The following is a 27,652-nucleotide window of genomic DNA, read 5'->3' as shown; positions in this document are numbered from 1 at the left end:
CTGTAACTAAAATTGAGAACCGTCATTTTATATGACGGAAAAAAATACTCGGAACAAAACAAAGCTTTCAGTGACGCCTCGCTTAAATGCCCCCAAGCATCATCCTGTGTAACAACACTATTCACATACTGTGTAAAGACCACGTAGAAATGACTAATGAATCCAAATAGAGTATCTCACCTCCATGTTGTGTCTTTCAAGTACAACCCAGAGGCCAAGAATGTTAGTTCCACAGTCGAGAGAGAGAGAGAGAGAGAGAGAGAGAGAGAGAGAGAGAGAGAGAGAGAGAGAGAGAGAGAGAGAGAGAGAGAGAGAGAGAGAGAGAAACATGAGAGGAGAGAAACATGAGAGGAGAGAAACATGAGAGGACAGCGGATGGGGGGGGAGAAGAGAGAGTATCACCTTTATGGCATCAGCAGTACGGAGATGAGGTTATTTTGTAAACAGACACCCTGATATTCCCTCACACCCCGTCCGCCTCCTCTCTCCCCTGCCGTCACTCCTCTGGTTTAACCAATAGAAAGAGGAGAACCCCAGTACCGGAGACTTCTACCTCAGCCATAGTGAGGAGCAGCTGTCTCTGTTCCCTCATAACCCAGCAGAGTGAGTGTGTGTGTGTGTGTGTGTGTGTGTGTGTGTGTGTGTGTGTGGAGGATGACTGTTATTGGAGGGAAAGTGCGTGAGGGGGGGGGGGGGGGTCACACACACACAGTCCCAGTTAGAGGCCCCCAGCTGGCAGCAGCGTGTATCCAGGACTGATTAACGGCTGAAAATCGACAGCACAGTTAGGGGTTTATTGGAGGGAAGAGGGAGAGAGAGGACGAGAGGAAGAGACAGGGTTTGTGATCGAATGAGTAGAGAGAAAACAGAGAGACTGCAACAGAGGTAGAGGAGGAGGGGAAAGGCTGAGGGACATAGTAGTAAAAGCCAAAAGGGGTTATTCAAAGGGTTCTCCTATGGGGACAGTCGAAGAACCCTTTTGGTTATAGAGGGCGTTTGATTCTCTAAGAGTGTAGAATCTCATTATGGGTTGTTGACAGTCTGAGGTGTGGAATCTCGGTGAGACAGGCACGGTGGAGACAGATACCACTCACTCTTCAAGCTGTAAACAAATTCTCTCAGCACCAGTACTCTGCATTCATCCCCTTAACAAGTATCTGACTCGAGGATGAACAAATCTAAAAAGGAGATAAGAAATACCCATAGGGAGATGCCTTTGCTTTGTACCCCCCCCCCCCATCTCTCTCTCTTTTTAACATGGCTGACCACTGTGGCTGACCACTGTGGCTGACCACTGTCCATCTCTCCATTGTCAGTGTCCAGAGGTTTTTCTCTTGTGTAATTACTGCTGATGGAACCGATTGATTGTGAGGGACCTTTCTCCCTCGCTCTGATTCTGCTATGGAGTGGGATTCTCTTTGTGCTTCTAATGCCCTATTGTCCCTGCTCCACGGGATTGTGGGAGGCAGCAGAGGGCGCAACACAATGACAGGGCCTGCTGGCTGGACACTCGCTCCAACCCAAAAGGTCAAAAGGTTAAGGGTTTATGACCAGAGAGCATTTTGCAAAACATGGGCCTGTAGTGTGGTTTTGGTGTTCATGAATAGTTCTGTCTGAGTGAGTCCAGTGTAGTTAACATTGGAAAGGAAATAGCCTGGATTGGGTCCATCCAGCCGTCTTTCCTATATTACCCTAGCACGGCATCTATACATTTAGATTGGGCAGCCAGTCGATATTCCATTGTGGTAGCCATTCTGGATGACTAATCAATGTCCCGTTCTAACGATTACAACTGACTAATTATACCCCAGCTGGTTGCCTCCCACAGCCCTCTATAGATTCAACTCTGTTTCCTACTCTGTGTGGCTGTGGCAGATGCAGATGGATGGTATTATCCTGCAGACTATGCTTCCATGGTGGCTCACAGGACACAGAGCACTTATTGTTTTCAGTGTAGCGCATGCAGGTAAATGCCATTCCACTCCGGATGCCATGGAGTGCTTTGAAGTTTGATTTTCTAAATTAGATTACCACTTTGCCACTCCACGGTTGGCAATGTAAACAAATAGACCATCTATCAGACGATGCACTGCAACACGCTTGGACATGATAAACAACATACACTATATATACTCAAAAGTATATGAACACCCCTTCAAATTAGTGGATTCGGCTATTTCAGCCACACCCAATGCTGACAGGTGTATAAAATCAAGCACGCAGCCATGCAATCTCCATAGACAAACATTGGCAGTAGAATGGCCTTACTGAAGAGCTCAGTGACTTTGAACGTGGCACCGTCATAGGATGCCACCTTTCCAACAAGTCAGTTCGTAAAATTCCTGCCCTGCTAGAGCTTCCCTGGTCAACTGTAAGTGTTGTTATTGTGAAGTGGAAAGGCCTAATAGCAACAACAACTCAGCAATGAAGTGATAGGCCACACAAGCTCACAGAACAGGACCGCTGAAGCGCGTAGCGAGTAAAAACCATCTGTCCTCAGTTGCAACACTCACTAGCGAGTTCCAAACTGCCTCTAAAAACAACGTCAGCACAAGAACAGTTCGTTGGGAGCTTCATGAAATGGGTTTCCATGGCCGAGAAGTCACACACAAGCCTAAGATCCCCATGTGCAATGCTAAGTTTTGGCTGGAGTGGTGTAAAGCTCGCCACCATTGGACTCTGAAGCAGGGGAAACGCTTTCTCACCAATGAAGAATCACGCTTCACCATCTGGCAGTCCGACGGACGAATCTGGTTTTGGCGGATGCCAGGAGAACTCTATCTTCCCAAATGCATAGTGCCAACTGTAAAGTTTGGTGAAGGAGGAATAATGATCTGGGGCTGTTTTTCATGGTTCGGGCTAGACCCCTTAGTTCCAGTGAAGGGGAATCTTAACACTACAGCATACAATGACATTCTTGACAATTCTGTGCTTCCAACTTTGTGGCAACAGTTTGGGGAAGACCCTTTCCTGTTTCAACATGACAATGCCCCAGTGCACAAAGCAAGGTCCATACAGAAATGGTTTGTCAAGATCGGTGTGGAAGAACTTGCCAGGTTGGCACAGAGCCCTGACCTCAACCCCATCGAACACCTTTGGAATGAATTGGAACGCCGACTGCGAGCCAGGCTTAATCGCCCAACATCAGAGCCCGACCTCACTAATGCTCTTGTGGTTGAACGGAAGCAAGTCCCTGCAGCAATGTTCCAACATCTAGTGGAAAGCCTTCCCAGAAGAGTGGAGGCTGTCATAGCAACAAAGGGGACCAACTCCATATTAATGGCCATGATTTTGGAATGAGATGTTCGACGAGCAGGTGTGCACATACTTTTGGTCAGGTAATATACCTGCTAGCTACTTGTAGACATGCTCCCTGTACCCTTCAACTAGTCTGTTTCAAATGGCAAGAGGCTGTTTCTTGTACATTAGAGTTCAGTATGGGAAAAGGGTGAGATATAGGGTGAGAGTGAGATAGATGTGATGCTGAGACATGGGGTGGGAGTGAGACACGGAGAAAGAGTGAGCTATATGGTGACATTGCAGTGTGGGTTGTGTTACCTTGTCAAAGTCCTCCTGCGTGGCTCTCATCTCCTTCCAGGTCTTATTGAGCAGCTGGATGCAGATGCAGAAGAGCTCGTCCAGCAGCTGGTCCTGAGCGAAGAAGATGGGGTGGTAGTCTGAACCTGTTTCTGAGGCTAGTGGTGAGAGAGTGAGAGAGTGAGAGTGAGATCTCACATTTTTCAGCATGTTTTTACAAAAATATAGATTTAGAGTCAGATAAACTTGGATTTTTCAGCAAGGACATATACAGGATACTACCCTCCACAACATAACCTTCACTGCAAATCAAAACTCTAAACCCACAACCTGATTTTGGACAAAATTACCTGGAAGGATTCATACTACCAAAGATTCTTATTTCCAAGCTATACAGCAAATGCTCTGGGAAACAAACAGAAACCTGAAAACACCATCCAACTTGGAACTGAGTAATGTTTAGTCTGAAACTACATTTAAAGCCAAGAAGAAAAATACATTAGAATGATATATTTTACTTTATAAGGACTGAATGCTAAGATAACCTCTTACATCTAGGCATTCCGCCAGCGGAACCCCGTTCCGCCAGCGGAACCCCTAGCCAACAGCCAATGGGATCGCATGGCGCGAAATACAAAACCTCAAAAATCCAATTTAAGTTTTTCAAACATACGACTATTTTACACCATTTGAAAGATAAACCTCTCCTGAATCCAACCACATTGTCCGATTTCAAAAAGGCTTTACAGCGAAAGCAAAACATTAGATTATGTTAGGAGAGTACATAGACCAAAATAACCACACAGCCATTTTCCAAGCAAGCATATATGTCAATAAAACCCAAAACACAGCTAAATGAAGCACTAACCTTTGATGATCTTCATCAGATGACACTCCTAGGACATTACTGCCTGCTACTCAGGCCCAGAAGCTAGGATATGCATATTATTAGTAGATTTGGATAGACAACACTCTGACGTTTCTAAAACTGTTTGAATGATGTTTGTGAGTATAACAGAACTCATATGGCAGGCAAAAACCTGAGAAAAATTCAACAAGGAAGTGGGAAATGTGAGGTTTGTAGTTTTTCAAGTGATTGCCTATCCAATATACAGTGTCTGTGGGGTCATACTGCACTTCCTACGGCTTCCACTAGATGTCAACCGTCTTTAGAACATTGTTTCAGGCTTCTACTGTGAATGGGGAGAGAATAAGAGCTATTGGAATAAGGTGTCAAATTGGCATGAGCTCAGTCATGCACAAGGCCGTGAGAGCGAGCTGAGTTCCTTTTCATTTCTGAAGACAAAGGAATTGTCCGGTTGGAATATTATTGAAGATTTAATAAAAACATCCTAAAGATTGATTCTATACATCATTTGACATGTTTCTACGAACTGTAATGGAACTATTTTGACTTTTCGTCTGGACTAAATGTGCGCGCTTTGTGAATTTGGAATGCTGGACTAAACGCAAACAAAATGGAGGTATTTGGACATAAAGATGAACTTTATCGAACAAAATAAACATTTATTGTGGAACTGGGATTCCTGGGAGTGCATTCCGATGAAGATCAAAGGTAAGTGAATATTTATAACGCTATTTCTGACTTCTGTTGACTCCACAACATGGCGGGTATCTGTATGGCTTGTTTTGGTGTCTGAGCGCTGTACTCAGATTATGGCATGGCATGCTTTTGCCGTAAAGCTTTTTTGAAATCTGACACAGCGGTTGCAGTGTATCTTTAATTCTATGTAAAACACTTGTATCTTATATCAACGTTTATGATGAGTATTTCTGTAAATTGATGTGGCTCCGTGCAAAATCACTGGATGTTTTGGAGGCAAAACATTACTGAACATAACCCGCCAATGTAAACTGAGATTTTTGGATATAAATATGAACTTTATCGAACAAAACATACATGTATTGTATAACATGAAGTCCTGTGAGTGGCATCTGATGAAGATCAAAGGTTAGTGATTCATTTTATCTCTATTTCTGCTTTTTGTGACTCCTCTCTTTGGCTGGAAAATGGCTGTATGTTTTCTTTTGACTAGGCGCTGACCTAACATAATCGCAAGGTATGCTTTCTCTGTAAAGCCTTTTTGAAATCGGACACTGTGGTTGGATTAATGAGAAGTTCATTAACGCTAGCGTCCCACATATCCCAAAGAGGTTAAGAGGGGGGGGGGGGGGGCGTGTTAGCAATGGGTGGAAACTCAGGATATTAGACAACGAGGACTCTGAGTCAGCCAAGGTCAACCTGTACAAGTTTGGAACAGTAATGGTACAGGGCAACCCCAAACAGTTTCAGCTGGACTTTCACATAATCAAAGAGGTAGCTCAGCAGGATAACCTCTCTCTTGAGAAAGATATCCCCACCCTGAGAGTGTCAGACCAGACCTCTTCATTATTCAACCCCACAGACGAGCAACTCCAAGCGGAATGTCAAACCTCCCAGCACAGAGTACTTCTTCCCTCATTAAAATGAAGGAAAAATTCACCCAGCTGGAGGTAAGGCAGATGGAGCTGGAACAGCAGGTGAACACACTCCAGTCAGCATAAAAAAAAAAAATAGGCCAGCTCAACAACACCCCCTCAACCAGACACGGAGAGCTGGAGGTGGAGAGAGATATCTACACTCTGGACTGTGGTGAGACAACATCAACAGGAGAAAGAGCAGGAGCAGAAGAACAGAGCACTAGAGGAGAAGGTGAAAGTGCTCGAGGAGAAGTTGAGAACGATGACGTGTGACAGAGAACAACCCATTAGAGAGCTGGCCACTCCCACAGAGAAGCCAGCAGAACAGCCCACCTCAGACCCTGACCAAAGTCTCGACACCACAGCAGAACAGTCTACCCCAGACCATAGCATCGACATCACAGTAGGACAGACAAATGAAGAACCCCAAGCCCAGGGGATCCCACCCCCTCTGAGCACCCCTCCTGTCAGCCACCCTGATAGCCCTCCTGACAACCCCCCCACAGAGGACATACACAAGACACAGATCGTACTCCTTATGGACTCAAACGGGAAATACACTGCTCAAAAAAATAAAGGGAACACTAAAATAACACATCCTAGATCTGAATGAATGAAATAATCTTATTAAATACTTTTTTATTTACATAGTTGAATGTGCTGACAACAAAATCACACAAAAATAATCAATGGAAATCCAATTTATCAACCCATGGAGGTCTGGATTTGGAGTCACACTCAAAATTAAAGTGGAAAACCACACTACAGGCTGATCCAACTTTGATGTAACGTCCTTAAAACAAGTCAAAATGAGGCTCAGTAGTGTGTGTGGCCTCCACATGCCTGTATGACCTCCCTACAACACCTGGGCATGCTCCTGATGAGGTGGCGGATGGTCTCCTGAGGGATCTCCTCCCAGACCTGGACTAAAACATCCGCCAACTCCTGGACAGTCTGTGGTGCAACGTGGCGTTGGTGGATGGAGCGAGACATGATGTCCCAGATGTGCTCAATTGGATTCAGGTCTGGGGAACGGGCGGGCCAGTCCATAGCATTAATCCCTTCCTCTTGCAGGAACTGCTGACACACTCCAGCCACATGAGGTCTAGCATTGTCTTGCATTAGGAGGAACCCAGGGCCAACCGCACCAACATATGGTCTCACAAGGGGTCTGAGGATCTCATCTCGGAACCTAATGGCAGTCAGGCTACCTCTGGCGAGCAAATGGAGGGCTGTGCGGCCCCCCAAAGAAATGCCACCCCACACCATGACTGACCCACCGCCAAACCGGTCATGCTGAAGGATGTTGCAGGCAGCATAACTTTCTCCACGGCGTCTCCAGACTGTCACGTCTCTCACATGTGCTCAGTGTGAACCTGCTTTCATCTGTGAAGAGCACAGGGCGCCAGTGGCGAATTTGCCAATCTTGGTGTTCTCTGGCAAATGCCAAACGTCCTGCACGATGTTGGGCTGTAAGCACAACCCCCCCCCCCCCCCTGTGGACGTCGGGCCCTCATACCACCCTCATGGAGTCGGTTTCTGACCGTTTGAGCAGACATGCACATTTGTGGCCTGCTGGAGGTCATTTTGCAGGGCTCTGGCAGTGCTCCTCCTGCTCCTCCTTGCACAAAGGCGGAGGTAGCGGTCCTGCTGCTGGGTTGTTGCCCTCCTACGGCCTCCTCCACGTCTCCTGATGTACTGGCCTGTCTCCTGGTAGCGCCTCCATGCTCTAGACACTACGCTGACAGACACAGCAAACCTTCTTGCCACAGCTCGCATTGATGTGCCATCCTGGATGAGCTGCACTACCTGAGCCACTTGTGTGGGTTGTAGACTCCGTCTCATGCTACCACTAGAGTGAAAGCACCGCCAGCATTCAAAAGTGACCAAAACATCAGCCAGGAAGCATAGGAACTGAGAAGTGGTCTGTGGTCACCACCTGCAGAACCACTCCTTTATTGGGGGTGTCTTGCTAATTGCATATAATTTCCACCTGTTGTCTATTCCATTTGCACAACAGCATGTGAAATGTATTGTCAATCAGTGTTGCTTCCTAAGTGGACAGTTTGATTTCACTGAAGTGTGATTGACTTGGAGTTATTGTGTTGTTTAAGTGTTCCCTTTATTTTTTTGAGCAGTGTATATACAAGAAAATGTACTTTTTCCCCAACACAGTGTCTAAACTCTGGTGTCCAAACACCCAACGTGCCCTAGACCTTCTGTCTGAGGACCAACAAGGTTCACCTAGCCACATAATAATACACACAGGCACAAATGACCTGAGAACACAGGAGAAAAAGGGTGGCCATAGCACTAAAGGCAGTAATTGAAAAAGCTTATTCTACTTTCCCCAAAGCACAAGTGGTTATCTCCACCCTGCTACCACGAAAATACTTCCACCTTGCTACCATACAGCGAGTAAACGCAAGTATTTCCTGTTGACGGTGACTCAAAAGCAAATGTACACCTGGCCCACCACTCAACCCTGGACTTGACCAGCCTTTACGACCAGGTCCACCTATACAAGGCAGCAGTGCACACCTTTGCCCATACCCTAAAGGACATCGCCCTCAACCGCAGCCCCAACACCTCACACAGGAGCAACAGATCAGCAGACACCCTGTCCAGACCAGCGAGACACCCCCCCCCCCCGACCTACATCCAGACCAGCGAGACACCCCCCCTGACCTACATCCAGACCAGCGAGACACCCCCCCTGACCTACATCCAGACCAGCGAGACACCCCCCCTGACCTACATCCAGACCAGCGAGACACCCCCCCTGACCTACATCCAGACCATGCCGAGAGCACCTACATCCAGACCACAGAACAGAGCAATACTCAATCACGAGGCATCAAAGCTAAAGGAACTGAATAATATAAAGAAATGCTATAGATGGAAGGAAAGTAGTGTAGAAACCTACCAAAAAACTATTAGGTATCAACAAACTCAATCCCTTTTAGACAACTTCCTGGACAAAATGTTTCACTATAATAGTGAAGGTGTAAACTTGGCAGTAGAAAACCTAAACAGTCTATTAAACCTCTCAGCTTCCTATCAAATCTAAACATTTCAAACAGAAAACTGAAGAAAATGAACAATGAGAAATGGTTTGATGAAGAATGCAAAAACCTAAGAAAGAAATTGAGAAACCTATCCAACCAAAAACAGAGAGACCCAGAAAACCTGAGCCTTCACTATGGTGAATCACTAAAACAATACAGAAATACACAACGGAAAAAGAAGGAACAGCACATCACAAATCAGCTCAATGTAACTGAAGAAACCACAGACTAACCACTTCTGGGAAAACACTAAACAAACAACACGAATAGCCATCTATCCAAAACGGAGATGTATAGGTAAACCACTTCTCCAATCTTTTTGGCTCTATAACAAAGAACAAACAGCAAAAACATATACATGATCAAATACAAATCTTAGAATCCATTTTTAAAGACTACCAGAACCCATTGGATTCTCCAATTACATTGAATGAACTACAGGACAAAATACAAACCCTCCAACCCAAAAAGGCCTGTGGTGTTGATAGTATCCTCAATGAAATTACAAAATATGCAGACCACAACTTCCTATACTTAAACTCTTTAACATCATCCTTAGCTCTGGCATCTTCCCCAATATTTGGAACAAAGGACTGATCACCCCAATCCACAAAAGTGGAGACAAATTTGACCCCAATAACTACCGTGGGATATGTGTCAACACCACATGTACTAGCTCAGGTTGACTTACGGGGCTCTCCGATGCTTAGGATCTCACACAGGATGAGAGTCAGCTGGATGCTGCTGCGGGCGAATGGACACTCGTGCTTATCCTCCCTACTGCTGTTCTCCAGAACAAACTAAGAGACAGAGAAGGGAGAGAAATTGTCATGAAGATGACATACCTACCTAACCCGCACCCTAACAACGACCCATGTTAGTCCCTTTAACCCCCCCCCACACCCTCCGTTCCCTTGATTTCTCTTCCCTCCCCCTCCCTATTTTCACCCTGCTGTAGGCATCGGGGTAGCAGGAGGCAAAGTGGGCCATGGTGTCTAGGGCCAGCAGTCCTGGAGGGGCCCGGAGCAGGTCCTGACCTGGGTTACTGTTGTTCTGGAGAGAGAGAGGACAGAACAGGGATAAAAAAACACTGTGTATGGTGGGAGACAATGAAGAACGGTATAGATAAGAATAAGACTCAGACAAGTTTAGCAACTGTGAATGATTAACAGGAAGTGATAAGAGTGGAATCACATCGTCTGATAGCGGGGCAGTTATATCAACCAGCAACGTTTGGTATAGATGAGAATACGACCCCGTTGAAAGCAACAGCTTATTGTTGACAGTAAGTGATAGACGAGGTAAGTGAAGAGACAGAGGCCCAGTGAGGGGGACTGAATGAGGTGGTGGTAAGTAGAATCTCATGGAGTAGACTCACAGAGAAGCCCAGCTTCTTGAACTCCTTGGCGCAGAGAGAGCGTCGTCGCTCATGACTCAAGCTGTTCTCACTCTCCGTCTCAAAGGCTGCCTGCCGCAGGCCGTGTAGAATCTCCCTCTGCTCCTGGAGGAGGAAGGGGGAGGATAGGGATGTGGCCGATAATATATATATATATATAACTAAGTGGATTTCAAGGGGGGGGGGGGTCGTCATCTAACTCACCTGGTTGTAGGAGTCCAGGGGCATCCTCATGCGAGGCTCCAGGTGGTTCAGAGTGACAGACTGGAGGACGTACAGGTAATGGGCCATCTCATCCCCCACGGAGGCAGAACTATGGATGATGTTCTGTGGGTCACAACAAACCATGAGGCACAGGTTCAAAACAGAGCAGTATTTACTATGGATAAAATGACTGAAAGGAGACTAAAAAACGAAAACAATTTCTGCTATAACGACAATTGTATTTTCCCCAACTTGATATTCGAAAGGGAGCAATGACAGTCAGGTATCATTGTACCTCAATCTTGGAACATTCAAAATGGCTTTACCTTATAGATGTACTGTCGAAGATTTTTCTTCCCTAGGAAGACAAACAGCTCCTGAAAAGCAAAGGTGTATGTTATTACCTGATAATTACCACTAGTACCACCAGTTATTAATAATTAAATGCAGTGACACTAATTTCCCCAGAAGGAGGCAGTAAAAGCTACACGGTCACAAATCAGGTCAGGAGGAGGGACACAGCAGGACTTTGCCCCCAGCTGCAGTGACATAACGGTCACATAAATCAGTCCAAAACCCTTTGTTTTGAACAGACTCACTCAGCCTGTTTAAACTGATTAAAGTGACTTGCACCTCACTCTGGAAACCAGGGCAGGCGAGGGGAAAGAAGAGAGAGAGAGAGAGAGAGAGCGCAAGGATAAAGAGAGAGAGAGAGAGAAAGAGATACCATTTTGTACCTGTCTGTCTGCATGTCCAGCTGTCTGTAGCAGAGCCATGAGGAGGGCCATGGCTTTGGTTTGAATCTGCTGGTTTGTCCTGGAATAAAGAGAGTATGGGTGGGCGTATGAGTGATGGGACAGATGCGTTGTTCCGACAAACAGTAGACTTCAGACACTGGGCAAACTTAAAATGGCCTTTTTTCAGAGCTAGATTTAACTGTAAAATGATTTGGAGATGGGGTCTCTATGTTGGTAAGCATTTTCAGTATAAGCGCGCTCATTCATTGGAGGTACTGGGGGTTGATCGTTCCCACCATGCTACCCATGGACGACACACACTTACACCTGCAGTTGTGAGAGCAGTCTCTCTAGAGTGACTTCCTGCTTGACCTGCTGGAAGAGGCTGCTGCTGCTCAGCACCATGCTCTCCAGGATGGCCAGGGACACCTGCTGGATGGATGCATCCAGCACCGTGGCATTGACGAAGCTGGCAATCTGAAAAGGTACAATGAGTCAGACACAGGGTGAGATAGATACAGGAGGAGTAGCGTGGGAAAGAAATGGGACGACATGGGAAATGGAATCGGTTGAAACGATGCATGATGACTAGACTAGGCTTTAAAAATCACTCTCAGATGATTATATCTGAAAGCCCCTTTTAGTCCAGGACTAGGCTTAATCTATGTCCTGGAAACCGAACCTAAATGTATTGTCTAATTCCTTACATGTATGTATGTATGTATGTATGTATGTATGTATGTATGTATGTATGTATGTATGTATGTATGTATGTATGTATGTATGTATGTATGTCTCGTCCTCCACTTTGTCTATAGGAGCCAATAGTTGAGGAACCTACCTTCTTGATGAAGACAGCAGAGAGGTTCTCCCATGATACAATCCCATGATCCATCAGCTCCATGAAGCCTGTCAGTGTGTGGGCCATGATCAGAGGGGCCCTTCCAAACAAAACACAACACACAACTTAGACCAGAACATTAGAACATCATCGAATACAACCTTGACATAGAAAACCACAGACACCACTGAGCATTTACACTGATTGGGTTCCAGGTGCCGATAAGAAGACTAAACCAGACTAAACCGTCCCAGGCTGAAACCTTTTCCCATGTTTGGTACGAGGGTAGGCCGTCATTGTAAATAAGAATTTGTTCTTAACTGACTTGCCTAGTTAAATAAAAAGGTTAACAGAATGTGTTTCATGCCTTCACTGGGATTCAAGTGGTATAATTGATTCGTGGGAAAGTGTGTTTCCTAAACAAGGCATGATGGTACATCTTCAAAAGCATGACATCGGGCTCGTATCCACGGCATCCCATTGGGACTCTGATAAACATCTTAACCCCATCACTAGCTATGCAACACAAAGCTGCAAATTCTTCATAGCCAATTCTCCATACCAATTCTATGTCCTTTTTTGACTCACATAATGCAACTGAAGAAACCAATTACAGCTTCCTTGAATTCCTCCATAGTAACTATGCTAACAGTGTGAGGAAAAGGTCAGACTCGGCCCATTCTTCACCCAGGAATGTGTTCCCACATGTGAGGAAATCACCTCATATCTCTTCACCAGCATCGATCAAAGTACAGCATTCCACTGCAGGCAGTGCAAATATATGCACATCCCCCCCACTCTACTATATAAGGTTAGTTAGAGGGAGAGTAGAGGGAGAGTGAAGGATTGTAGTGATGCATGTTACTGGGGAAAATAAGACAAACAGACAAAGACTCAGAGAGACACACAGAGACGCACTGACAAGTATAGAGAGACATGGAGAAGGGAACTGACTCGTGAGCGTCCTCTACGATCTTCACCAGCAGAGAGTGGCCATTACGGCTGATAAACTCCTGAGCAAACGTGACATCAGTAGACACGCAGGCCAGCTGTTTCAGCGAATCACAGCGCACGTCTGAGTCGGAGCTCTGGATGCCCTTGTAGAGGTCCTCGGCACAACGGCCCTACCACACACACACACACACACAACATAAAACCCCAGACAAAAGGATGGACGAAGTAGTTACACTGATAATGTAATACAATTGTAATAGGCCTACATAGCGTGCAGACACACACAGTCATGAGGGGATTATCTATGTTAGGCTCTTGTTTGCAGACTCACCGGTGCCTTGGTCAGACGGAGAATGCAGCCATTCTTTATGTCCAGACGGTTCTAGAACGCAAAAGGCCACAGAGAAGACAATGACACACAGTCATACAGGCAATAAAGACTGACTTAGAAATGGCTTAGACTGATTACTGTTTTCAAACTGTACTAAGGGACATAATTATAAAGTGAGAGAGGGCGAGCGAGCGATAGGAGAGAGAGAAAAAAAGAGAGAGAGAGAAACAGAGAGAGATTGATTTAGTTTCAGATGAATAGCCCAGGAAATAGCTCAACAGCTCTCCACAGACACAGACACCCACAAACGCAAAAATAGACTTGCTTTCTAATTTGACACGCTGTGACGCCGTTGACGCTTGCAGCCCATCTGTTCTCTCATTAACTCCTGTGCGTTCTAATTCCAGTGTGTACACGCTCGTTCACGTGAGTAAAAAACACCTTGTGTTTGAATTGGGCATTGGGATCAATATCATGCCAAATGTATTGTGAACTCACAGCATGCATTTTGTATTCGTGTATCATGATCTGTACAAATAAGTACCAATCCACAAATGTAAATCACTTTCCACAAATGTAAATCACTATCCACAAACAAACACCTTTTGATTTGCATTTGTAAATGGATATATTGCATTCGAATATTTTTATAACTGCAGATATGCAGGTAATTTCCAAGGGCCTCGAGTCAAATGACTGCCATGAACACAAAGAGTTATCACTCGTAGAAAGTGAGTTGCAGTCGTTGTTCCCCTTGCTCTGCAAGGGCCGTGGCTTTTGTGGAGCGATGGGTAACGATGCTTTGATGGTGACGGTTGCCGATGTGTGCAGAGGGTCCCTGGATCAAGCCCAGATTGAGGCGAGGAGAGGGACGGAAGCAATACCGTTACAAAGTCTGAGCCCATATCCTCCCCTCTAGCTTTTGCATGCCTCTCCTGGGGAAACGGTTAGAGGCCTCAGGAATACTTATGTCTCCTTAATGCTCATCGTCTGTGCAACATCGAGACAGCGGATGGATTATAATCACTTACAATGTATGACATATCCTTCACATGTAGTGGTGCTATTAAACTGGCCAGCTAATTCAACTAGTTGGGTGATGAACGGGTGTACACCTCAATAGTGTTGCAAATATTGAGTCCTCTAGGGCTTCGATTATTTACGTTGGACATACTATGGTTACACATATGGTTAACATATTATAACTTCAGCAGCCTTAAAAAGGTAGGCATCAACAGTGCCAAACGAGAGGCTGCCAGCAATTTATAGAAACCGCTTTCTATGGGTACAAAACTTTTTTATACAAATATAGAATCACTTTCAACGCGTGAGAACTTTTTGTATTTTTCTTGTCGTCAAATCCCTGCCAAAAGTCAGGTGACCTAAGCGCTTCCAAATATGGAGTTGCAGGTTTGCCATATCTGTCATGTTTGCGCATATCTCTCCTACGTGCAAATTTTTATGGCAGTCATTTTACTTTAAGCCCTTGGAAATGACCTGCATTGCCCCTGGTCGAGGGGTGTGTTTGACCTCTCCAAAGGTCACCAGCTTAGTTTTGCTCCAACAGCTACCCACACCCAGGTCACTGGCGTTGATGACATTTCAGACATCACTGGCATGACAGGCAAGTTACAGTACAGAAGCTACACACTGGACAGCCAGAGAGACCTGTTTGTTCACAGACAGCCTCCGTGATCACAGAAAACAAAGATCGATCAACTCACAGATTCAGTGATGTAGGTCTGAACACCGTCGGCATACTGGAGGGAGTAGTTGTCAGGGCCCGGAAGAGTCCACCTTAAACACAGTCATCATAGCCACTGTAACTACCGCAACAGGACAAAGTAGTTGCTTGAACTCCACAAGAACAGCATTAGGCCAAATAGAAAGCGCTTTTTAAACATGAACACACTTACCCATCACAAACCTCCTTTATTACGGCAGAAAGGGGCTTTTTCTGTCAGAAGACAAGATAGATGTGATCAATGAGCAGCAGAAAGTAGGAACTGATTTAGATATCATGCCTTCATTTTGTAAACCACGGTGGAACTATAGTACACCAGTCCCATGACCCGAGCCTGCTGATCCTAGATAAAAGCTTTGAGTTTACTTCCTCTATGCTGTTAACTAATGTATTTGAGGCAGCATGGAAATTCAGTGCATTGAATAAATAAAAGGCAAACTACTCCAAAGTCTACACATCAATTGCCCTGTAATTTGTGGTATACATGGTGGTCAACCAATCAAAGGTTTTGGTGCACTGTGGTAGACCTATCGCTGCCCTGTAATTAGTGATGTGTTGGGGGTCAACTAATCAGAGGTTTTTGGTGAGGTCTGGTAGTCCAATAGGAGTGATTTTGAGGGGCTTGCGGTTAGTTATTTTCTCCCATGAAATGTCTACAGAACCAGCCTGTTCACAAATCCTGGACATTACAACGTTTTAAGGGTCACTCTCTAACTCCAAGAACATTCTGTGGTACTGTTGAAGTACTAAACATCTTACTATCAAGTGTTAAGTACAGTACCAGTCAAAAGTTTGGACACACCTACTCATTCAAGGCTTTTCCTTTATTTGTACTATTTTCTACATTGTAGAATAATAGTGAAGACCTCAAAATTATGAAATAACACATATGGAATCATTTAGTAACCCAAAAAAACTGTTAAACAAATCAAACTACTTAATATTTGAGATTCTTCAAAGTTGCCTTGATGACAGCTTTGCACACTTCGCATTCTCTCAACCATGAGGTTGTCACCTGGAATGCATTTCAATTAATAGGTGTGCCTTGTTCAAGGTTAATTTGTGGAATTTGTTTCTTTCTTAATGCCTTTGTGCCAATCAGTTGTGTTGTGACAAGGTCGGTGTGGTATACAGAAGATAGCACTATTTGGTAAAAGACCAAGTCCATATTATGGCAAGAACAGCTCAAATAAGCAAAGAGAAATGACAGTCCATCGTTACTTTAAGACATGAAGGTTAGTCAATGTGGAAAATTTTAAGAACTTTGAGAATTTCTTCAAGTGCAGTTGCAAAAACCATCAAGCGCTATGATGAAACTGACTCTCATGAGGACCGCCACAGGAAAGGTAGACCCAGTTCAAGTAACAGACACATCTCAGCATCAACTGTTCAGAGGAGACTGCGTGAATCTGGCCTTCATGGTTGAATTGCTGCAAAGAAACCACTACTAAAGGACACCAATAATAAGAAGAGACTTGCTTGGGCCAAGAAACACGAGCAATGGACATAAGACCGGTGGAATTCTGTACTTTGGTCTGAGTCCAAATTTGAGATTATTGGTTCCAACCGCTGTGTCTTTGTGAGACACAGAGTAAGTGAATGGATGATCTCCGCATGTGTGGTTCCCACCGTAAAGCATGGAGGTGTGATGGTGTGGGAGTGCTTTGCTGGTGACGCTGTCGTGACTTATTAACAATCAAGACACACTTAACCAGCATGGCTATCACAGCATTCTACAGCGATACGCCATCCCATCTGGTTTGCGCTTAGTGGGACTATCAAAACACACCCCCAGGCTGTGTAAGGGCTATTTGACCAAGAAGGAGAGTGATGGAGTGGTGCATCAGATGACCTGGCCTCCACAATCACCCAACCGCAACCCAATTGAAATGGTTTGGGATGAGATGGATCGGAGAGTGAAGGAAAAGCAGCCAACAAGTGCTCAGCATATGTGGAAACTCCTTCAAGACTGTTGGAAAAGTATTTCTCATGAAGCTGGTTGAGAGAACACCAAGAATGTGCAAAGCTGTGATCAAGGCAAAGGGTGACCACTTATTTTGGCACTTTTCTTCCCAATTTGTGGTATCGAATTGGTAGTTACAGTCTTGTCCCATCGCTGCAACTCCCATACGGACTCGGTAGAGGCAAAGGTCGAGTGCCATGTGTCCTCCGAAACACAACCCCGCCAAGCTGCACTGCTCCTTGACACACTGCACGCTTAAGCCAGCCACACCAATGTGTCGGAGGAAACACCGTACACCTGGTGACCGTGTCAGCGTGCATGCGCCCGGGCCCGCCACAGAGCGCGATGGGACAAGGACATCCCGGCCCGGTAGCGGCCGGCTGCGACACGTTTTTAACTTCAATGAGGTTGTAGAGGGACAGTTATAGATCCACTCGACCGAGAAGGGTAACTGGAGTAAGGTTGGCATCCTGGAGATGTTCCTGGGCTGCATCGCCATGGCACTCATCGTGCAGCTCAAGTCCGATCAATCTTTTATTGCTAGTGCTGAGCAATTAACCGACATTTCGGTTAAATTAAATTGTATTTATTTATTTAACTAGGGAAGTCAGTTAAGAACGAATTCTTATTTATAATGACGGCCTACCAAAAGCCAAAAGGCCTCCTGCGGGGAGAGGGGCTGGGATTAAAAAATATATTTAAAAAAATATAGGACAAAACACACATCACGACAAGAGACAACACAACACTACATAAAGAGAGACCTAAAGACAACAACATCGCAAAGCACCAACAAATGACAACAGAGCATGGTAGCAACACAACAGCAGCACAAAACATGGTGCAAACATTATTTAATTCTTTTTTTTTCTTCTGTGAACTCGATGTGCAGTTTCTGTAGAGATAAATCAGATCAAGGCTGAACTGTGCGATGTAGTTGGGAGTTGTAGTTTTCAAACAGGCCAATATTCTACATAGTTTAGCACAGAGGTGGTAATTAACTACAATGACCATAATCCACTGCGGGCCCACGTTAAACTTGTCCTGTCTGTGAGGAGGAGACCGAGGGATCAAAAGCAGGTGCTTCACAAGCCTGAAAATACATGATCTAAGCAGTCATAAAAGTATGCCTTATCTACTTTGAAGAACTAATAAAATAGTGATATTGTCAGACAGAATAGGCAGCAGTTCTATAGAGATAAGATGGTAACTTGGAATTAAATAAAGTCATCAAATAAAACAAATATTTTATTAAAGTAAATGATGGTTAATAAGTGATAAGCAGTAATGGGCAGTCAAAACCATCATGGAACTTTTATTCATTGTTTTATTCAGTGTTGTTACAGCGTTCAACCCATGATAACAATGACTGAGAAATCGGATTATCTCGAGGGAAAATCAAGGTGGAACTACATTATTATGGACAGAATTGCAAAATCTCCACGAGACCTGGACGGAGTCTGAGGATAAAGTGAAGGAAATGATCTCTAAGAAATGTAAGATGAACCACAGGCAGATTGAGGTGTCGTGCGCCAACAGGATTGGGAAACCCTCCACCTGCCCAGGTGACAGGCCCTAGTGGTCAAGTTCCTGAGGTTCAAGGACAAGGTAGCTGTTCTGGAAAGAGCCAAGAAATTGAGAGGAACGTACATCTTCCACAACGAGGACTATCCTGAAGCTGTGCGACAGAAGAGAAAATAACTTATCCGCTATGACAGGCACATTGTCCCCCCTCCCTACCAAAAGCCTGGAAGGGATGACAGCCAAGCCTATGGGTTCGTAGCTTCAACCCCACAGCAAAACACACACAAACTGTTTATGGACTGCTTAATGTTTTTTTTTTTCTCTTGCTTTGTTTGTACTTTTCCATATTATTTCCATCTCTGAGAAGTACCCAGGAAAGGGCTGAAAAATAGCCCATATTAATATTTGTAGCCTTAGAAATAAGGTTAATGAAATCAATAACTTGGTAACATTCATATATTAGCCATTTCTGAGACTCACTTAGATAATTCCTTTGATGATACAGCAGTAGCAATACAAGGATAACATCTATAGACAAGACAGTAATGTTTATGGGGGAAGTACGTATGCAGACCCTTTACTAAGTACTTTGTTGAAGCACCTTTGGCAACGATTACAGCCTCAAGTCTTCTTGGGTATAACGCTACAAGCATTGCACACTTGTATTTGGCTGTGTGCTTAAGGTTGTTGTCCTGTTGGAAAGTGAACCTTCGAATATAATTTCTGCCCTCTGAATTCATACTCGTTATATAAATAGGCCTGTTTAATTTTGTCTGGCTTGCCGTTCCAAATAAAATTTAATATTTTTTGTTCATATAATATATATATATATTTTTTTTAAAACAGGTCTGTAGGTGTAGGCAAGACCATAAGCAAATAGGTAAATTGGGATATGAGTAAATAATTCATTAGGGTGATTTTCCGCAAGTAGACAGGTATTTTCCTTTCCACGGTAGCAAGATTTGATCTATTTTTGCTAACTTTCTATTAAAGTGTATTGTAGTGAGATCATTTCTTTCTTTCGGGATATGAATACAGAGTATGTCCACATCACCGTCAGACCATTTTATTGGTAAACTACCTGGTAATATAAAAGTAGTATTTTTTAGTGATCCAATATAGTACACTTATCACTTATCAAAATTTGGTTGTAATCCAGAGACGTTAGAAAAAGTATCTAGATCCTCTATGAGGCTGTGAAGAGATCCAAATTGTGGATTCAAAAGAAAGCATGAATCATCAACGTACAATGATTTAGTGTTGTTTACATTGTTCCAAACTGTCCGAAAAATTATTTTTATAATAATACCTCTCCTTTTTGTGAATCTCCTTATTGTTGTTATTATTATGATCATCATTATAATAATAAGTAATGTCGTTATCATTAGTGGTCTTTGTATAGTAGCCTTGTATAACCACCATCAAGCTGTAGGCCTAAGAGCGCATCCTGTTTAGTGTTAATACCGTAACTTACTTAGGCCTATATTTCAATATATAGGCTACTGTTGTCACACCCTGATCTGTTTCACCTGTCCTTGTTATTGTCTCCACCCCCTCCAGGTGTCGCTTGTTTTCCCCAGTGTATTTATCCCTGTGTTTCCTGTCTCTCTGTGCCAGTCTGTCTTGTATGTTGCAAATCAACCAGCATTTTTTCTAGTCCTCCCGGTTTTGACCCTTGCCTGTTACTGGACTCTGTACCCTCCTGCCTGACCACTCTGCCTGTCTTGACCTCGAGCCTGTCTGCCACTCTGTACCTCCTGGACTCTGAACTGGTTTTGACCTTTTGCCTGTCCACAACCATTCTCTTGCCTACTCCTTTTTGGATTATTAAACATCTTAGACTCCAACCATCTGCCTCCTGTGTCTGAATCTGGGTCTCGCCTTGTGTCATGATAACTGTATCAATCAATCATTCATTCGTTCATGCCATCACACAGCATATGGGTCATTCATGATTTCAAATGTGATCAAGCATACTAGTTTTAAAATAAAATAAAAGTGAATCTTGGAAAATGTACGTAAACAATAAATAAAGCGTTCACGAATGAATGCGACCGTTTTTAATCTTTGCTGTAAAAAAGGCTTTACAAAAAAAAAACCTTCACAACAGACTCACTGGTACGCTTCTAAGTGTTGTTTACGTCGTTCAAACGGTCAGAAAAATTATATTGTAATCTAACGGTATAATATGCACGCAGTGTTAGCTCCTTACCTTCTTTTACTTGATCTACAGTATTTTCCACAACTAGTCAAATTTATTCCACAAGTCTGAGTTCCCCTTCACCTCTTGAGCAACCAGTAAACATTCCCCCGTTTCAAGTTTATTTGTCACGTCCTCTGCATCCATTTTGCAGCCATGTGTTCGGAGTTTGTTATAACCAATTTATTGATGTGATTATGATATGCTATAAGTCAGGCCCAATTGGTCACGTGCATGCGATGCATACATGTGTCACGTAAAGAAAGCAAGGTTTGAGGGAATAGGGAATGTTTTTCCTAAACAAATTAGGGATTTCAGTAACAGAACTTTTCAGTCAGAAATGGCTGTAATTATGTTGCAGCTTCAGCAACACGAACAGCGCGATAAACACTTGATGCACTGTGGTGGTCGCTGTGTGGTGGTCGCTGTTTACAGACAGATTATTTCACTTATAACTCACTGTATCACAATTCCAGTGGGTCAGAAGTTTACATACACTAAGTTGACGGTGCCTTTAAACAGCTTGGAAAATTCCAGAAAATGATGTCATGGCTTTAGAAGCTTCTGATTGACATAATTTGAGTCGATTGGAGGTGTACCTGTGGATGTATTTCAAGGCCTACCTTCAAACTCAGTGCCTCTTTGCTTGACATCATGGGAAAATCAAAAGAAATCAGCCAAGACCTCAGAAAAAAATTGTAGACCTCCACATCCTTTCCAAATGCCTGAAGGTACCACGTTCATCTGTACAAACAATTTTACGCAAGTCTAAATGCCATGGGACCACGCAGCCGTCATACCACTCAGGAAGGAGACGCGTTCTGTCTCCTAGAGATTAACGTACTTTGGTGCGAAAAGTGCAAATCTATATCCACAGAAAAACGAGTTCTATATCGACATAAACTGAAAGGCCGCTCAGCAAGGAAGAAGCCACTGCTCCAAAACCGCCATAAAAAAGCCAGACTACGGTTTGCAACTGCACATGGGGACAAAGATCGTACTTTTTGGAGAAATGTCCTCTGGTCTGATGAAACAAATATATAACTTTTTGGCCATAATGACCATCGTTATGTTTGGAGGAAAAAAGGGGGAGACTTGCAAGTCGAAGAACATCATCCCAACCGTGAAGCATGGAGGTGGCAGCATCATGTTGTGGGGGTCCTTTGCTGCAGGAGGGACTGGTGCACTTCACAAAATAGATGGCATCATGAGGAATTAATATTATGTGGAATTATTGAAGCAACATCTCAAGACATCAGTCAGGAAGTTAAAGCTTGGTCGCAAATGGGTCTTCCAAATGGACAATGACCTCAAGCATACTTCCAAAATTATGGCAAAATGGCTTAAGGACAACAAAGTCAAGGTATTGGAGTGGCCATCACAAAGCCATGACCTCAATCCTATAGAAAATTTGTGGGCAGAACTGAAAAAGCGTGTGCGAGCAAGGAGGCCTACAAACCTGACTCAGTTACACCAGCTCTGTCAGGAGGAATGGGCCAAAATTCATCCAACATATTGTGGGAAGCTTGAGGAAGGCTACCCGAAACGTTTGACCCAAGTTAAACAATTTAAAGGCAATGCTACCAAATACTAGTTGAGTGTATGTAAACTTCTGAGCCACTGGGAATGTGATGAAAGAAATAAAAGTTGAAATATATCATTCTCTCTACAATTATTCTGACATTTCACATTATTAAAATAAAGTGGTGATCCTAACTGACCTAAGACAAAAGATTTTTACTGGGATTAAATGTCAGGAATTGTGAAAAACTGAGTTTAAATGTATTTGGTTAAGGTGTATGTAATCTTCTGACTTCAACTGTAGTTGATTTGATTAAAATACATAGGATGTGTCTATATGGAAAAATACACGTTTAAACATTTTGACCAATCGATTGGTCGAAAGAACAGATGACTCTCGGTTTACCAAGGTTTTTTCCCGTCGGGGACAGCCCTAAAAGAAATGCTCTGCCTTTTTGACACCACACTCCAAAAAGCAAGTCCTGCAGGCTGTAGTTTTTCTTATCTTGATTATTGTCCAGTCATGTGGTCAAGTGCTTCAAAGAAAGAGCCGGCATCTGGCCCAGAACAGAGCAGCACGTCTTGCTCTTCATTGAAATCAGAGGGCTGATATAAATACTATGCATGCCAGTCTCTCTTAGCTAAGAGTTGAGGAGAGACTGACTGCATCACGTCTTCTTTTTATAACATTAATGTGTTGAAAATTCCAAATTGTTTGCATAGTCAACTTACACACAGCTCTGACACACATTTACCCCACCAGACATGCCACCAGGGGTCTATTCACAGTCCCCAAATCCAGAACAATTTCAAGAAAGCATATAGTATTATATAGAGCCATTATTATGGAACTCCCTTCCATCTCATATTGCTCAAATGAACAGCAAAGCTGGTTTCAGAAAAAAGACAGAGCAACACCTCAGAGCAACACCTCACAGCACATCTCTCCCCTATTCGACCTAGATATTTTGTGTGCATGTATTGATATGTAGGCTGTGTGTGACATTTTTAAATGCTTGTAGTTCTGTCCTTGAGCTCTTCTTGTCTATTAAATGTTCTTTATTATGGTAATGTTTCATGTTTTGTGTGGACCTCAGGAAGAGTAGCTGCTGCTTTCGCAACAGCTAATGGGGATCTTAATAAAAAAACAAATAATGAATAGTGCATGTTAAAAAAAAAAAAACACTAAATTGAAAACAGCACTAATCGCTCAGTAATATTTATTGCTGATAATTGCAAACGTGTAGTGTACTTTGAGTTACTTTAAAATTTCAGACTTGATTTGCTCTAACAGAAAAATGTATCGACCCCTACAAAAATATTCATGAATTATTATCCACATAATAATGAACATTTCCTGTTGCTGCAGGATTATTTTCCTGCTGTAAGCAAACTGGCTCAAATTAACATTCAACATTCGAAAATACTTTGTGCCAAAACATCCATGTTTTCTTTACAGAGCGTGTTATGATCTTACCAGAGCTCTGACAACATACTGCATGACATCAACTTCACAGGCACTCTATCTAGCTAACACCTTTTAGTCAACTAAAGCCTTGGTCTATTAACAGTTTGACATCATAAACAACCATTACATTAGCACCCTACTTTACTATGATAACTTCTCTATTGACAGGGTGGCAGTTTTCTACGGCAGCAGCTGCTTCACAACACTGAACACACTGCATCGATGCTGAGGTGCACCAACCCTTCATAAACCACATTATTAGCCCGCCCATCTCTGTCTTGCTACATAAACCACAGCTCTAATACAACCCACAGGCTGCAGTGCTGAGTTCGACTGTAACTTTCCACTCAAGATTTGATAGTTTTACTTTTCAACTCGGACTCGGGCTCCTCTCCTGTGTGCTACTGCTTACCTGGTCCAGTTGAATGAGCTGAGGGTATGCCCCTGGCATCTGGATGGCAATCTTCACGATATCCTTCTGTTGCGGCATCTTGAAGTGTGTTTATAGGTGTCCTCCTAAGTTTCTGAGACATAATAACCTTTTATTTTTCAAATAGTTCACACAGTAAAATAGGGTTTCTGTAGGTTTCTGACCTGATCAGCCTTGTCCTCGAGTCATGAGAGCTTCAATTTTCCAAATGAAACTTTATCTTCCTCTTTTACAAGTACTATGTCTATATTTTCTTCAGTGTGTACAGAGAACATGGCCCTTTCTGTGTATAGGACTACACACAATTGAAGGCCAGACAGACAGACATGCATCCAGAGGAGTCCCAGAGGAGAGGAGACAGGCAAACTCTTTCATGCTCTCTCCAGCACATATGGAAACACTAAAGTTTGTTAAACAATTTTGAACATGCTTCACCTGATGAAAAGGAAAATCTGTGTGTGTGTGTGTATGTGTGTGTGTCCCATCTGCGAGCAATGGAAATAACCTACTTACAATGATCACCACCAGTGTTTTGGCTTCGATGGAAACTAACCTGAAACTTTTCACTCACTTCATATACTAATACTCTTGAAGCCTTGTGAGAGACAATGATCTCCTGACCCATAAAATTCCTATGCAGTAGCCTAGTAGCCTATCCATACAAGGATATTGTGAGGTGTTGGTAGTGTAGGCCAGTGTTTCCCAAACTCGGTCCTGCCCCCCCCAAAGGTTATTTGAGTCTGCTATGTAGTGCTAGGGCAAAAAACAAACCGTGCACCCATGCGGGGGGGGGGGGGGGGGCAGGACCGAGGTTGGGAAACCCTGGTGTAGGCTACATGACAGGCTGGCAGGAAGGAGGTGTTTGGGTTTCCAAGGCTCTCTCCCTTGCCTGTCCCAGCATGCATTGGGTTTGAGACTAAGTGGCTGTAACAAACATTTCGCACCCGCTATAACACCTGCTGAAGTTGCTAAACTGTGTACGCGACCAATAAACTGCTGCTGCTGCAAGAGACAGAGGAGATAGAGAGACAGACAGAGAGAGAGAATGTGTGACCTCAACCTCATCGAACACCTTTGGGATAAATTAGAACGCCGACTGTGAGCCAGGCCTAATCGCCCAACATCAGTGCCCGACCTCACTGATGCTCTTGTGGCTGAATGGAAGCAAGTCTCCATAGCAATGTTCCAACGTCTAGTGGAAAGCCTTCCCAGAAGAGTGGAGCCTGTTACAGCAGCAAATGGGGGACCAACTCCATATTAATGCCCATGATTTAGGAATGAGATGTCGACGAGCAGGTGTCCACATACTTTTGGCCATGTCATGTATTACTGCTGTTCACTGTAACGGTGTTAGTGATTATTATAGTGAACCACATCGTAACAATGCCCATGACCATATAGGGCTATGCATTAATGTGTACCTTCGTGTATCCCTTCTGTCAGCCTGCAGAACTAACTCTGTGTGTCATGCCCCTTGACCCTCCGCCTGTCCCATTAGGGTGGGGAGGACGGGGCCTTTAGCTTCTTGGAATTCCAAATCTGACAGACCTCCACCTACAACTGCCACCACACACACACTTTGAAGTCTGTTGACATCGGCACCACCAGTTAAGAAGGGCTATTACTGCCTGAGACTTTACATTCTGGGTGCTGGGGAAATGGCAGTTGTCTACACACGAGTGAAAATTGATCCATGGATCAAGAGCCAGTCCTTTCCTGGCGTGACTCATTTCAAATGTATATTGAATGAGTCACACAGCGGTCTAAGGCACTGCATCTCTCTAAGGCACTGCATGCTAGAGGTGTCACTACAGTCCCTGGTTTGAATCCAGGCTGTATCACATCCGGACGTGATTGGGAGTCCCATAGGGCGGCGCACAATTGGCCCAGCGTTGTCTGGGTTTGGCCGGGGTAGGCCGTCATTGTAAATAAGAATTTGTTCTCAACTGACTTGCCTAGTTAAATAAAGGTTAAATAAAAAATTTAATTCTCAAATGGTGGTGCTGATGACAACCCGACTTCAAAGTGTGTGTGTGTGTGTGGTGGCAGTTGTAGGTGGAGGTCTGTCAGGGTTGGAATTCCAAGAAGCTAAAAAGGCCCCGTCCTCCCCACCCTAATAGGACAGGCAGAGGGCTTTATGAGGGATCCTAGGAAATCGAATCAATCTACCTAATGAATAGTTTCATTAATTGGTGGGTATTTTGGAAGTAATTTTCAGTGTATGCCAGCATCTGCTGTGAAATAGCTAATGCAGAGAAATGAGTTAACATTCCATCTTTGTGAAGTGTTGGGTAACATAAAATACTCATTGGTTCAACATACATTTTAAATCGATGAGTATTGCATGTTACCAAACTCTTCACAAAGATGGAATGTTAACTTATTTCTCTGCATTAGCCATTTCACAGCAGATGCTGGCATACAATGAAAACTACTTCCAAAATACCCACCATGAATTAAACTACTCATTATGTAGATTGATTCGATTTCCTAGGATCCCCCATTAAAGTTAGGGTGACTGATTAGCGTTATATTGATAATGTCAACCCGTTTATTCTAGCTCGCTGTAGACACGGATAACGCTGCACTGGGCCCCCGGAGCCATTCGTACCAGGAATACTAAACATATTTGTTCCTTATCGTTCGCAAAGTTTAGAGAACAATCAAAAGAAAATCTCTATTTGAGTTGAACATTTATTTAGTTCTTACCTTTTTGAAAATAGAAGTTAGTGTCCTCGCGAAAGCCCAGAGTTCGAGAATGGAAGCATTTGCAATCCCTCCCTAGAAAGGACGACAATAATCCGTGAGAATTATATTTTGAATTTGAGCAATCTTGGAGAAGGCTCCCCTAGGCGGAGAAATGTCTTAACAAATTTCAAAAAAGTAATTGATAATTTAAAGTTCCGGGTTGAGTCGAGTCACACCCGCCCCCCTGTAGGAAGCAGCGTGTACTGACCATAGATCGACCAGCCCCAACTTTTCCGACATAGTGGGTTTACTGTAAACGGATGTGCATGTAAGGGAAAATTCTTTGAAAAGGCTATAGAGCGCTCAAAAAATGACTACGGGCAGGTTCAATTAAAATATGGTGCGATTTTTTTCTCCACATTGAATCTTTCCAAAATGCAATTAATTTTTATTGGACTGATGTGAGATAGCTGTCCAGATTCAAAGATACTGTATATGCCATTTCAATTATATAGGCTACTAATTCATAAATTATATTAATCTGGTTTCTGATAAATATTGCCTG

At 43.6% G+C, this 27,652-nt stretch overlaps 1 protein-coding gene across 3 annotated transcripts in view; it reads right to left on the bottom strand.

Moving 5' to 3' along the window:
• Positions 1 to 27,378, bottom strand: part of LOC115152245 (engulfment and cell motility protein 3) — a 33,472-nt gene extending 6,094 nt beyond the window's left edge. Inside the window, exons 1-16 of one of the 3 annotated variants that reach the window (XM_029696910.1) lie at positions 27,356 to 27,378; positions 27,109 to 27,180; positions 24,382 to 24,493; positions 15,466 to 15,506; positions 15,274 to 15,346; positions 13,550 to 13,600; positions 13,219 to 13,388; positions 12,265 to 12,364; positions 11,749 to 11,900; positions 11,424 to 11,502; positions 11,013 to 11,063; positions 10,687 to 10,809; positions 10,465 to 10,587; positions 10,035 to 10,139; positions 9,778 to 9,886; positions 3,559 to 3,695 (exon numbers count right to left, since the gene is read on the bottom strand). In XM_029696910.1, the coding sequence (XP_029552770.1) occupies positions 3,559 to 3,695; positions 9,778 to 9,886; positions 10,035 to 10,139; positions 10,465 to 10,587; positions 10,687 to 10,809; positions 11,013 to 11,063; positions 11,424 to 11,502; positions 11,749 to 11,900; positions 12,265 to 12,364; positions 13,219 to 13,388; positions 13,550 to 13,600; positions 15,274 to 15,346; positions 15,466 to 15,506; positions 24,382 to 24,459 (1,392 nt within the window). In that variant the 5' untranslated portion in view covers positions 24,460 to 24,493; positions 27,109 to 27,180; positions 27,356 to 27,378. The other 2 variants (XM_029696909.1, XM_029696911.1) reach the window with 2 other exon arrangements.
• Between the last annotated feature and the right edge of the window lie 274 nt (positions 27,379 to 27,652).

Source organism: Salmo trutta, chromosome 17, assembly GCF_901001165.1.
Source record: "Salmo trutta chromosome 17, fSalTru1.1, whole genome shotgun sequence".
In the NCBI taxonomy this organism is placed as follows: domain Eukaryota; kingdom Metazoa; phylum Chordata; class Actinopteri; order Salmoniformes; family Salmonidae; genus Salmo; species Salmo trutta.
The sequence above is the reverse complement of the archived record's forward strand: the minus strand, read 5'-3'. Positions and strand labels throughout refer to the sequence as shown.